General features: G+C 48.1%; 2 protein-coding genes across 3 annotated transcripts in view; both read right to left on the bottom strand.

Annotated features, from left to right (window-relative positions):
• Window positions 1-448: 448 nt before the first annotated feature.
• On the bottom strand, window positions 449-8,318 carry LOC116367777 (protein flightless-1 homolog; the record flags this gene model as incomplete). Its single annotated transcript, XM_031818941.1, has 5 exons — window positions 7,905-8,318; window positions 4,057-4,167; window positions 1,057-1,128; window positions 891-971; window positions 449-534 (listed from the first exon to the last, which is right to left on the bottom strand). Coding segments are annotated over exons 1-5 (413 nt in total), but the record flags the coding sequence as incomplete, so codon positions are not given.
• A 347-nt stretch (window positions 8,319-8,665) lies between these two features.
• The window catches only part of LOC109888382 (DNA topoisomerase 3-alpha), a 35,282-nt gene continuing 30,189 nt past the window's right edge, over window positions 8,666-13,758 (bottom strand). For both annotated transcript variants that reach the window (XM_031818943.1, XM_031818942.1), the window contains 2 exons: window positions 10,464-11,224; window positions 8,666-9,250 (listed from right to left, as the gene is read on the bottom strand). In XM_031818943.1, coding sequence (XP_031674803.1) covers window positions 9,093-9,250; window positions 10,464-11,224 — 919 coding nt within the window. In that variant the 3' untranslated portion in view covers window positions 8,666-9,092. The remainder of the gene's footprint in view (window positions 9,251-10,463; window positions 11,225-13,758) is intronic.

The following is a 13,758-nucleotide window of genomic DNA, read 5'->3' as shown; positions in this document are numbered from 1 at the left end:
GTGGGCTGAGGTTGTCAGAGGTTATAAGGAGGTTCTACCTGTTGTGGCTGAGGTTGTTAGTAGAGGTTAGAAGGCCTGTTAGTCACCTGTTATAAGAGGTTATAAGGCCTGTCAGTCACCTGTTATAACATATTATAAGAGGTTCTACCTGTTGTGGCTGAGGTTGTCAGAGGTTATAAGGAGGTTCTACCTGTTGTGGCTGAGGTTGTTAGTAGAGTTATAAGGCTGTCAGTCACCTGTTATAACATATTATAAGAGGTTCTACCTGTTGTGGCTGAGGTTGTTAGAGGTTATAAGGCCTGTTAGTCACCTGTTATAAGAGGTTATAAGGCCTGTCAGTCACCTGTTATAACATATTATAAGAGGTTCTACCTGTTGTGGCTGAGGTTGTTGTTAGAGGTTCTACCTGTTGTGGCTGAGGTTGTCAGAGGTTATAAAGAGGTTCTACCTGTTGTGGCTGAGGTTGAGCCCAGCAATGTTCTGGAGTTCTCCCAGGTCTCGGGGGATCTCAGTCAGCTGGTTGAAGCTCAGGTCCTGGAGAACACAGAACAACATGAACATCAGTAGAATGTTGAATAACATACAAAACAGATCATGAACGACTGTTCTATGATTAATGGGCAATTACCACAGACTATCTGGAGAGAGATGGAGACAGAAGGATATCTCGAAAGAAAGAGAGAGATGGAGACAGAGGATATCTCGAACGAGAGAAGGATATCTCGAACGAGAGGAAGGATATCTCGAACGAGAGAAGGATATCTCGAACGAGAGAAGGATATCTCGAACGAGAGAAGGATATCTCGAACGAGAGAAGGATATCTCGAAAGAAAGAAAGAGATGGAGAGAAGGATATCTCGAAAGAGAGACACACAGACAGATCTCCTCACCAGGACTGAGAGGTCGTCCAGCTGAAAGATGTCATCAGGAACTCCAGAGTTCTTCAGGTTGTTGGCCCGGGCAACCACCGCCTTAAACACATGAAACAAAGTTGACCTTTCCACACCTGAACCCATCTCAGAAAGCGAGTGCGCGTGTGTGTGTGTGTATAGTTACCCTGAGGTTCGGCAGGCTGGACAGTTCTCCATGTAGAGTAGTCAGGCTGTTGTGACTCACAGACAGATGTTCCTGAGGACAGATCGACAGTACAGAGTTCACACACACTGAGGCGCGCGCGCACACACTGAGGCACACACACACTGAGGCACACACACACACACACTGAGGCACACACACACACACACACACACTGAGGCACACACACACACTGAGGCACACACACACACTGAGGCACACACACACACTGAGGCACACACACACACTGAGGCGCACACACACTGAGGCGCACACACACTGAGGCGCACACACACTGAGGCGCACACACACTGAGGCGCACACACACTGAGGCGCACACACTGAGGCCACACACTGAGGCGCAACACACTGAGGCGCACACACTGAGGCACACACACTGAGGCACACACACTGAGGCACACACAACTGAGGCACACACACTGAGGCACACACACTGAGGCACACACACTGAGGCAACACACTGAGGCACACACACTGAGGCACACACACTGAGGCACACACACTGAGGCACACACACACTGAGGCACACACACCTGAGGCACACACACTGAGGCCACACACACTGAGGCACACACACACTGAGGCACACACACACTGAGGCACACACACACTGAGGCACACACACCACTGAGGCACACACCCCACACTGAGGCACACACACACTGAGGCACACACACACTGAGGCACACACACACTGCGGCACACACACACTGAGGCACACACACACTGAGGCACACACACACTGAGGCACACACACACTGAGGCACACACACACTGAGGCACACACACACTGAGGCACACACACACTGAGGCACACACACACTGAGGCACACACACACTGAGGCACACACACACTGAGGCACACACACACTGAGGCACACCACACTGAGGCACACACACACTGAGGCACACACACACTGAGACACGACCACTGAGGCCACACACACTGAGGCACACACACACTTAGGCACACACACACGGGAACTAATCATTCTCAATAGATATAAAAACAGACTCCATTTACTTGCTGGGGTCTATAGGTCTACTTCCATGTGTAATCAGGTAGTCTATAGGTCTACTTCCAGTGTAATCAGGTAGCCTATAGGGTCTACTTCCATATGTAATCAGGGGCCAGGTAGTCTATAGGTCTACTTCCATGTGTAACCAGGTAGTCTATAGGTCTACTTCCATGTGTAATCAGAGGCCAGGTAGTCTATAGGTCTACTTCCATGTGTAATCAGGTAGTCTATAGGTCTACTTCCATGTGTAATCAGGTAGTCTACAGGTCTACTTCCATGTGTAATCAGGTAGTCTATAGGTCTACTTCCATGTGTAATCAGGTAGTCTATAGGTCTACTTCCATGTGTAATCAGGGCCAGGTAGTCTACAGGTCTACTTCCATGTGTAATCAGGTAGTCTACAGGTCTACTTCTATGTGTAATCAGGGCCAGGTAGTCTATAGGTCTACTTCCATGTGTAATCAGGGCCAGGTAGTCTATAGGTCTACTTCCATGTGTAATCAGGTAGTCTACAGGTCTACTTCTATGTGTAATCAGGTAGTCTATAGGTCTACTTCCATGTGTAATCAGGTAGTCTATAGGTCTACTTCCATGTGTAATCAGGTAGTCTATACGTCTACTTCCATGTGTAATCAGGTAGTCTACAGGTCTACTTCTATGTGTAATCAGGTAGTCTATAGGTCTACTTCTATGTGTAATCAGGTAGTCTACAGGTCTACTTCTATGTGTAATCAGGTAGTCTATAGGTCTACTTCTATGTGTAATCAGGTAGTCTATAGGTCTACTTCTATGTGTAATCAGGTAGTCTATAGGTCTACTTCTATGTGTAATCAGGTAGTCTATAGGTCTACTTCCATGTGTAATCAGGTAGTCTATAGGTCTACTTCTATGTGTAATCAGGTAGTCTATAGGTCTACTTCTATGTGTAATCAGGTAGTCTATAGGTCTACTTCTATGTGTAATCAGGTAGTCTATAGGTCTACTTCTATGTGTAATCAGGTAGTCTATAGGTCTACTTCTATGTGTAATCAGGTAGTCTATAGGTCTACTTCCATGTGTAATCAGGTAGTCTATAGGTCTACTTCCATGTGTAATCAGGCCAGGTAGTCTATAGGTCTACTTCCATGTGTAAACAGGGCCAGGTAGTCTACCTGGTTACACATAGAAGTAGACCTATAGACTACCTGGCCCTGATTACACATCAAATCAAATCACATTTCTTTATATAGCCCTTCGTACATCAGCTGATATCTCAAAGTGCTGTACAGAAACCCAGCCTAAAACCCCAAACAGCAAGCAATGCAGGTGGAGAAGCACCAATCAGGCAACAATCAACACATGCGGTCCTACACACCACAGTCTTTACTCACCGGTTCCTGTAGTGGACTAAATGGGGTCGGCTCTACACATCAGTCTGTACTCACCAGGTTCTGTAGTGGACTAAATGGGGTCGACACCACAGTCTGTACTCACCAGGTTCTGTAGTGGACTAAATGGGGTCGACATCACAGTCTGTACTCACCAGTTCCTGTAGTGGACTAAATGGGGTCGGCCCTACACACCACAGTCTGTACTCACCAGTTCCTGTAGTGGACTAAATGGGGTCGACACCACAGTCTGTACTCACCAGGTTCTGTAGTGGACTAAATGGGGTCGACATCACAGTCTGTACTCACCAGGTTCTGTAGTGGACTAAATGGGGTCGACATCACAGTCTGTACTCACCAGTTCCTGTAGTGGACTAAATGGGGTCGGCCCTACACACCACAGTCTGTACTCACCAGTTCCTGTAGTGGACTAAATGGGGTCGGCCCTACACACCACAGTCTGTACTCACCAGTTCCTGTAGTGGACTAAATGGGGTCGGCCCTACACACCACAGTCTGTACTCACCAGTTCCTGTAGTGGACTAAATGGGGTCGGCTCTACAGTCTCTACTCACCAGTTTCTGCAGTGCAGCCACCTCCTCTGGCAGATAACACAGGCCGGTCCTGTTGAGTTTCAGCCATCTCAGACTGCTCATAGACTTCACATGTTCAGGGAAGTAACCTCCCTGGGGGGCGGGGGGAGGAAGAGAGAGAGAGAGACTGTTGATTTCAGTTTTGTATATTATCTACCTCACTTTCTTTGGCAATGTTAACATGTTTCCCATGCCAATAAATCCCCTTGAATTGAATTGAGAGAGAGGAAGAGGAAGCGAGGGGAAGGGGAAGAGAGAGAGGAAGAGGAAGCGAGGGGAAGGGGAAGAGGAAGAGAGAGTGAGAGGGGAAGAGGAAGGGAGAGGAAGAGCGAGAAACACAGACAGGGTTAGGGGCCAACACACTACAGTGCTAGCCTGTCCCAGATGTGTTTGTGCTCTTGCTAACCCCACTGCTGTCATTGTCAACACTAGGTCTACGTCAGGTTAACAACAGACTGGGACTCAACACTAGGTCTGTCAGGTTATCAACAGCACAGATCTGGGACTCAACACTAGGTCTATGTCAGGTTAACCACAGACTGGGACTCAACACTAGGTCTACGTCAGGTTAACCACAGACTGGGACTCAACACTAGGTCTACGTCAGGTTAACCACAGACTGGGACTCAACACTAGGTCTGTGTCAGGTTAACCACCGACTGGGACTCAACACTAGGTCTGTCAGGTTATCAACAGACTGGGACTCAACACTAGGTCTATGTCAGGTTAACAACAGACTGGGACTCAACACTAGGTCTATGTCAGGTTAACAACAGACTGGGACTCAACACTAGGTCTATGTCAGGTTAACAACAGACTGGGACTCAACACTAGGTCTACGTCAGGTTAACAACAGACTGGGACTCAACACTAGGTCTACGTCAGGTTAACAACAGGCCAAACAGACTGGGACAGACTAAACCCTAAAGAGTCAGCAGAAGCACTAAGTCAGGTTAACAACAGGCCAAACAGACTGGGACAGACTAAACCCTAAAGAGTCAGCAGAAGCACTAAGTCTGGTTAACAACAGGCCAAACAGACTGGGACAGACTAAACCCTAAAGAGTCAGCAGAAGCACTAAGTCAGGTTAACAACAGGCCAAACAGACTGGGACAGACTAAACCCTAAAGAGTCAGCAGAAGCACTAAGTCTGGTTAACAACAGCACAGATCTGGTCAGATCAGATCAACTACATCACAGTGTTATTTTGTCATTGAGCAGACGCTCTTTATCCACAGCAACTTAACAATTAGGGTTAAGTGCCTTGCTCAAGGGCATGTCGACATAATTGTTTTTAACCTCGTCGGCTCCGGGGATTTAAACCAGTGACCTTTCGGTTACTGGGCCAATGCTCTGGACAGCTCTAGGCTATCTGCCACCCCGATTATCAGCAGAAAATCATGACGTGTTGTTTGTAGAAAGAGAGAGAGAAGCCAAGAATAACATGAGTGAGGACGTTTTTAATAGTATGACATCACAACACATGCTCAGAGCCTGGTGATGTCATCTTCCCCCTGGGTGACACATGGGAGGTGTGGGGGGGGGGGGGGGGGGGGCAGAAATACTTCTCAGCTGTGTTGTCTGACCATGTTAACTTAAACATCTAACGGGTCAGATACATAAATAATAAGCAGTATCTGCGTCACACAGCTAGTTAGCTACAGTCCCACAGCTAGTTAGCTACAGTCACACCACAGCTAGTTAGCTACAGTCACACAGCTAGTTAGCTACAGTCACACAGCTAGTTAGCTACAGTCACACAGCTAGTTAGCTACAGTCACACAGCTAGTTAGCTACAGTCCGACCAGTCCCACAGCTAGTTAGCTACAGTCCGACCAGTCCCACAGCTAGTTAGCTACAGTCACACAGCTAGTTAGCTACAGTCTGACCAGTCACACAGCTAGTTAGCTACAGTCACACAGCTAGTTAGCTACAGTCTGACCAGTCACACAGCTAGTTAGCTACAGTCACACAGCTAGTTAGCTACAGTCTGACCAGTCACACAGCTAGTTAGCTACAGTCACACAGCTAGTTAGCTACAGTCTGACCAGTCACACAGCTAGTTAGCTACAGTCACACAGCTAGTTAGCTACAGTCTGACCAGTCACACAGCTAGTTAGCTACAGTCACACAGCTAGTTAGCTACAGTCTGACCAGTCACACAGCTGGTTGGCTACAGTCCCACAGCTAGTTAGCTACAGTCCGACCAGTCACACAGCTAGTTAGCTACAGTCACACAGCTAGTTAGCTACAGTCCGACCAGTCCCACAGCTAGTTAGCTACAGTCACACAGCTAGTTAGCTACAGTCACACAGCTAGTTAGCTACAGTCACACAGCTAGTTAGCTACAGTCACACAGCTAGTTAGCTACAGTCCGACCAGTCCCACAGCTAGTTAGCTACAGTCTGACCAGTCACCCAGCTGGTTGGCTACAGTCCCACAGCTAGTTAGCTACAGTCCGACCAGTCCCACAGCTAGTTAGCTACAGTCTGACCAGTCACCCAGCTGGTTGGCTACAGTCCCACAGCTAGTTAGCTACAGTCCGACCAGTCCCACAGCTAGTTAGCTACAGTCCCACAGCTAGTTAACTACAGTCCGACCAGTCCCACAGCTAGTTAGCTACAGTCCGACCAGTCACCGAGCTGGTTGGCTACAGTCCCACAGCTAGTTAGCTACAGTCCGACCAGTCCCACAGCTAGTTAGCTACAGTCACACAGCTAGTTAGCTACAGTCCGACCAGTCCCACAGCTAGTTAGCTACAGTCTGACCAGTCACACAGCTGGTTGGCTACAGTCCCACAGCTAGTTAGCTACAGTCTGACCAGTCACACAGCTGGTTGGCTACAGTCCCACAGCTAGTTAGCTACAGTCCGACCAGTCCCACAGCTAGTTAGCTACAGTCTCACAGCTAGTTAGCTACAGTCTGACCAGTCCCACAGCTAGTTAGCTACAGTCACACAGCTAGTTAGTTACAGTCCGACCAGTCACACAGTTGGTTGGCTACAGTCTGACCAGTCACACAGCTAGTTAGCTACAGTCTGACCAGTCACACAGCTGGTTGGCTACAGTCCCACAGCTAGTTAGCTACAGTCTGACCAGTCACACAGCTAGTTAGCTACAGTCTGACCAGTCCCACAGCTAGTTAGCTACAGTCCCACAGCTAGTTAGCTACAGTCCGACCAGTCCCACAGCTAGTTAGCTACAGTCTGACCAGTCACACAGCTAGTTAGCTACAGTCCGACCAGTCCCACAGCTAGTTAGCTACAGTCTGACCAGTCCCACAGCTAGTTAGCTACAGTCTGACCAGTCCCACAGCTAGTTAGCTACAGTCTGACCAGTCACACAGCTAGTTAGCTACAGTCACACAGCTAGTTAGCTACAGTCTGACCAGTCACACAGCTAGTTAGCTACAGTCACACAGCTAGTTAGCTACAGTCTGACCAGTCCCACAGCTAGTTAGCTACAGTCACACAGCTAGTTAGCTACAGTCTGACCAGTCACACAGCTAGTTAGCTACAGTCCCACAGCTAGTTAGCTACAGTCTGACCAGTCCCACAGCTAGTTAGCTACAGTCACACAGCTAGTTAGCTACAGTCTGACCAGTCACACAGCTAGTTAGCTACAGTCCCACAGCTAGTTAGCTACAGTCTGACCAGTCCCACAGCTAGTTAGCTACAGTCACACAGCTGGCTAACGCCCTGGTAGTGTTCCTGTTTTGGTTAGCACGTCGTTAGCTACCGGGCTGCTAACTAACTGCCTGTCATTTACCCGTCACGAATAATGGTCCGGAAAGGTAAAATATAACTGTGTTTATTGTTGTTGTTGTCTTACTTTGAAGTCGTTTCCAGATAGGTCTACCCCCCGGATAAAAGGAAGGACTCCGGTGGCAGCCATTTGTGCTTCGGGAAACCGTCCGTCCGTCGCTGCCGAGTCTCTGTTGGTGTTTGGTTTATCATGCGGAGCGGAGACACTGGTTACCACAGCCACAAAGTCAGAAACAGCTCTTTTATCTTCTTAAAATGGGATTTGAAACCTTACTCATACTGGAAATCTTACGCCTAAAATGATTAAATTAAGGCATATTTTTGTTTTCATTAATTTTTGCGATTATAGCCAACTATGTGGCAGTGGTAACTTGACTTTGTGGGTGTGGTAACTAGTGGAAACCCTGGTGAAGGATCCTGCTTTTGTCAAATGAACGTAAGATTGGACTTTTCGCAGCAGGTTTAGGAAAATTAAGTTAAGGAAAAGGGTTAGCTAAAATGATAAACATTTGACAGAACAGCTGCTGGGACCGGAAACACCCTGGCGGCCTGGGAACGGAACAGCCCTCCGGGGGAGGTGCGCACCGTTCAACCATAGAAACTTGACTAACGCGCTGAAGTCAATCAATCAATAATGAAGTGGTCACGATCAAAGATATTCTAGTTTCGCCTATTCCTCTCTGCTATGATCTAATCAATAGAAACACACATTTCCAATCCATTTAATTAGTTTTTACACAAGTCCTTCCTACTGTAACTTAGTAAATATTAATCAACACAAGGGAGATCTTCTAGAGGCACTCGTCAGACAGAATACAGGACAACAGATTGCTGGGAACAGTGATTTTATATAAACATTCAAAAATACCAGTAATGTTACATATTGGGGACAAATTACCAATCAAATCCATTCTTTTATTTCTCTGTCAAATATTGATCTATTCTCCATGTCCTTTAAATGCAGTTTCTCTGTCAGAGGTGAGACACAGGCAGAATGAACCCAGTCCCACTCCACTCCTGTCCCAAATGAACCCTGGTTTAACACCTCTACAAGCTGACCTCTGGTCCGTCTGGGATCCCCTCCTGATGTTTAGGGTTAAGGGGCGAGCTGAAGGTAAACCGATTCTAGTTCTGTGTTTATATCAAAAACATCAACCGCTGAGCTTCCTGATCACATCGGAGTTCAGAGGTCGGGGACAAGGTCACACGGAGGTCAGAGCATCTCTATGGCAGCAGTGGGATCTGGGGTTAAAGGTCAGCGCTGAGGGCAGGTGACACGTGTGTGTCCAGGCATGTGACAGATGCCACAGGTACGGGGCTTCCTGGTAGCGGGGGGTTTGGTGGTGGGGGGGGCTCCTCCTCCCCCAGTCTCCCTCCCCCTCTTCCCCCAGTCTCCCCCTCCAGAACCTGAACCTGGTAGAGACACAGACAGAGGGTTAGCAATGGGGGGTGGGTGTATGTGTCTGCATGTGTGTGTTACATTGTGTGTGTGTTACATTGTGTGTGTGTTACATTGTGTGTGTGTTATAGTGTGTGTGTGTTACAGTGTGTGTGTGTGTGTGTGTGTGTGTGTGTGTGTGTGTGTGTGTGTGTGTGTGTGTGTGTGTTTGTTACAGTGTGTGTGTGTGTGTGTGTTATAGTGTGTGTGTGTTACAGTGTGTGTGTGTGTTACAGTGTGTGTGTGTTACAGTGGGTGTGTGTGTTACAGTGGGTGTGTGTTACAGTGTGTGTGTGTTACTGTGTGTGTGTGTTAGTGTGTGTGTGTGTGTTACAGTGTGTGTGTGTTACAGTGTGTGTGTGTGTGTGTTATAGTGTGTGTGTGTGTGTTACAGTGTGTGTGTGTGTTACAGTGTGTGTGTGTGTGTGTTACAGTGTGTATGTGTTACAGTGTGTGTGTGTTATAGTGTGTGTGTGTGTATGTTACAGTGTGTGTGTGTGTTACAGTGTGTGTGTGTGTGTGTTACAGTGTGTATGTGTTACAGTGTGTGTGTGTTAGTGTGTGTGTGTGTTACAGTGTGTGTGTGTTACAGTGTGTGTGTTACAGTGTGTGTGTTACAGTGCGTGTGTTACAGTGTGTGTGTGTTACAGTGTGTGTGTGTGTGTTACAGCGTGTGTGTGTTACAGTGTGTGTGTGTGTTACAGTGTGTGTTTCGTTACAGCGTGTGTTACAGCGCGTGTGTTTTACAGCATGTGTGTGTTACAGCGTGTGTGTTACAGTGTGTGTGTGTTACAGCGTGTGTGTGTATGTGTTACAGTGTGTGTGTGTGTTAGTGTGTGTGTGTGTTACAGTGTGTGTGTGTTACAGCGTGTGTGTGTGTTAGTGTGTGTGTGTTACAGTGTGTGTGTGTTATAGTGTGTGTGTGTTACAGCGTGTGTGTGTTATAGTGTGTGTGTGTTACAGCGTGTGTGTGTTACAGTGTGTGAGTGTTGCAGTGTGTGTGTGTGTGTTACAGTGTGTGTGTTACAGCGTGTGAGTGTTGCAGTGTATGTGTGTGTGTTACAGTGTGTGTGTTACAGCGTGTATGTGTTACAGCGTGTGTGTGTTACAGAGTGTGTGTGTTACAGTGTGTGTGTTACAGCGTGTGTGTGTTACAGTGTGTGTGTGTTACAGTGTGTGTTTCGTTACCTGGTGGTGGGATGTTCTCGTCAGCCCAGAGGAAGAATCCACACTGTTGATCTCTGGGCTTCCCACAGGTATGGAACACTCGTCCTTTATTAGGTCCTTCTTTCTGCACTGTCCTCTGAACCGCTGGCTCACTGCAGTTACAAACCACCTCCCCCACGGAGGTCCCGGGGGGCTGTTGTGGCCTGCTGGGTGGCGCCCCCTGGGGGCCTGGAGGGTAAACGTTAGTGTCGGGCTGGTCGGTCCACAGGAAGAAGGTACAGCCTCCAGAGGAACACTTATAGAACTGTCTGCCCTGGTTAGGACCGTCTTTCCTCACGGTGAGGAGGACCGCCTCCGAACCACAGTTACACACTGTGATGTCACCACCTCTGGGGTCAGGGCGTGGGGCCTGGGGGTCAGGGCGAGGGGGCCAGGACGAGGAGGGGGGGTTGGGGGCTTGGAGAGACAGGGGGTCCGGTCTGGGGGCTGGGCGAGGTCTAGGTTGATTGGTTGCAGTGTCTCCCCTTCCTCCTCCTCTTCCTTCCCCAGCTCCACCTCTTCCTCCCCCAGCTCCTCCTCTTCCTCCCCCAGCTGCTCCTACTCCTCTTCCTCCCCCAGCTCCCCCTCTTCCTCCTACTCCTCCCGCCACCCCCTCTCCACCCATTCTGAGGTATTTGAGGTTGAGCACCTCCCTCAGTGTCTCGTCACACCCTCCGATGCAGCCCACAAACTCCAGCGGCATCATGGGAGGGAGGCTGCCTCGTCGGAACTTCAACTTTAACCTGCAGAGGAAGAGACAGGAGGAGTCATGTAGAGTAGTCTTTATTACACCCAGGGGGCAGTCCCCTCAAATATGACCACCCATCAACTATGACCACCCATCCCCCCTCAAATATGACCACCCATCCCCCCTCAAATATGACCACCCATCCCCTCTCAAATATTACCACCCATCCCCTCTCAAATATTACCACCCATCCCACCTCAGCTCAAATATGACCACCCATCCCACCTCAAATATGACCACCCATCCCCCCTCAAATATTACCACCCATCCCCCCTCAAATATTACCACCCATCCCCCCACAGCTCAAATATTACCACCCATCCCACCTCAGCTCAAATATTACCACCCATCCCACCTCAGCTCAAATATGACCACCCATCCCACCTCAGTTCAAATATGACCACCCATCCCCCCTCAAATATGACCACCCATCCCCCCTCAAATATGACCACCCATCCCCCTCAAATATTACCACCCATCCCACCTCAAATATTACCACCCATCCCCCCTCAAATATGACCACCCATCCCCCTAAAATATTACCACCCATCCCACCTCAAATATTACCACCCATCCCCCCTCAAATATGACCACCCATCCACCTCAAATATGACCACCCATCCCCCCTCAAATATGACCACCCATCCCACCTCAAATATGACCACCCATCCCACCTCATTACCACCCATCCCCCCTCAAATATGACCACCCATCCCACCTCAGCTCAAATATGACCACCCATCCCACCTCAAATATGACCACCCCTCCCCTCAAATATGACCACCCATCCCCCCTCAAATATGACCACCCCTCCCCCCTCATTACCACCCATCCCCCCTCAAATATGACCACCCATCCCACCTCAGCTCAAATATGACCACCCATCCCACCTCAAATATGACCACCCCTCCCCCCTAAACTATGACCACCCATCCACCTCAAATATGACCACCCCTCCCCCCTAAACTATGACCACCCCTCCCCCCTCAGCTCAAGCGACCTGATGTTAGACAGGTCATTTGCTGCATCTGGCATTAGCACTGGAGAATGGCAGTGGGACAGTTTTTACATGACGGAAACAAACGCCTGCGTAGCGCCAGCAGACGGCCCTGAACGTTAGAATGGGTTAAATGAACCATCTGTAACAGAAGGCCCTGAACGTTAGAATGGGTTAAATGAACCATCTGTAACAGAAGGCCCTGAACGTTAGAATGGGTTAAATGAACCATCTGTAACAGAAGGCCCTGAACGTTAGAATGGGTTAAATGAACCATCTGTAACAGAAGGCCCTGAACGTTAGAATGGGTTAAATGAACCATCTGTAACAGAAGGCCCTGAACGTTAGAATGGGTTAAATGAACCATCTGTAACAGAAGGCCCTGAACGTTAGAATGGGTTAAATGAACCATCTGTAACAGACGGCCCTGAATGTTAGAATGGGTTAAATGAACCATCTGTAACAGACGGTCCTGAATGTTAGAATGGGTTAAATTAACCATCTGTAACAGAAGGCCCTGAAAGTTAGAATGGGTTAAATGAACCATCTGTAACAGAAGGCCCTGAATGTTAGAATGGGTTAAATGAACCATCTGTAACAGACGGCCCTGAATGTTAGAATGGGTTAAATGAACCATCTGTAACAGAAGGCCCTGAACGTTAGAATGGGTTAAATGAACCATCTGTAACAGAAGGCCCTGAACGTTAGAATGGGTTAAATGAACCATCTGTAACAGAAGGCCCTGAACGTTAGAATGGGTTAAATGAACCATCTGTAACAGAAGGCCCTGAACGTTAGAATGGGTTAAATGAACCATCTGTAACAGACGGCCCTGAATGTTAGAATGGGTTAAATGAACCATCTGTAACAGACGGCCCTGAACGTTAGAATGGGTTAAATTAACCATCTGTAACAGAAGGCCCTAAACGTTAGAATGGGTTAAAACACCCATCTGTAACAGAAGGCCCTGAACGTTAGATTGGGTTAAATGAACCATCTGTAACAGAAGGCCCTGAACGTTAGAATGGGTTAAATGAACCATCTGTAACAGAAGGCCCTGAACGTTAGAATGGGTTAAATGAACCATCTGTAACAGACGGCCCTGAATGTTAGAATGGGTTAAATGAACCATCTGTAACAGACGGTCCTGAATGTTAGAATGGGTTAAATGAACCATCTGTAACAGAAGGCCCTGGACGTTAGAATGGGTTAAATGAACCATCTGTAACAGAAGGCCCTGAATGTTAGAATGGGTTAAATGAACCATCTGTAACAGACGGCCCTGAACGTTAGAATGGGTTAAATGAACCATCTGTAACAGAAGGCCCTGAATGTTAGAATGGGTTAAATTAACCATCTGTAACAGAAGGCCCTGAACGTTATAATGGGTTAAATGAACCATCTGTAACAGACGGCCCTGAATGTTAGAATGGGTTAAATCAACCATCTGTAACAGAAGGCCCTGAACGTTAGAATGGGTTAAATGAACCATCTGTAACAGAAAGCCCTGAACATTAGAATGGATTAAATGG

Source organism: Oncorhynchus kisutch, unplaced genomic scaffold, assembly GCF_002021735.2.
Source record: "Oncorhynchus kisutch isolate 150728-3 unplaced genomic scaffold, Okis_V2 scaffold1728, whole genome shotgun sequence".
In the NCBI taxonomy this organism is placed as follows: Eukaryota; Metazoa; Chordata; class Actinopteri; order Salmoniformes; family Salmonidae; genus Oncorhynchus; species Oncorhynchus kisutch.
This window is presented reverse-complemented; position numbering and strand designations above follow the sequence as displayed.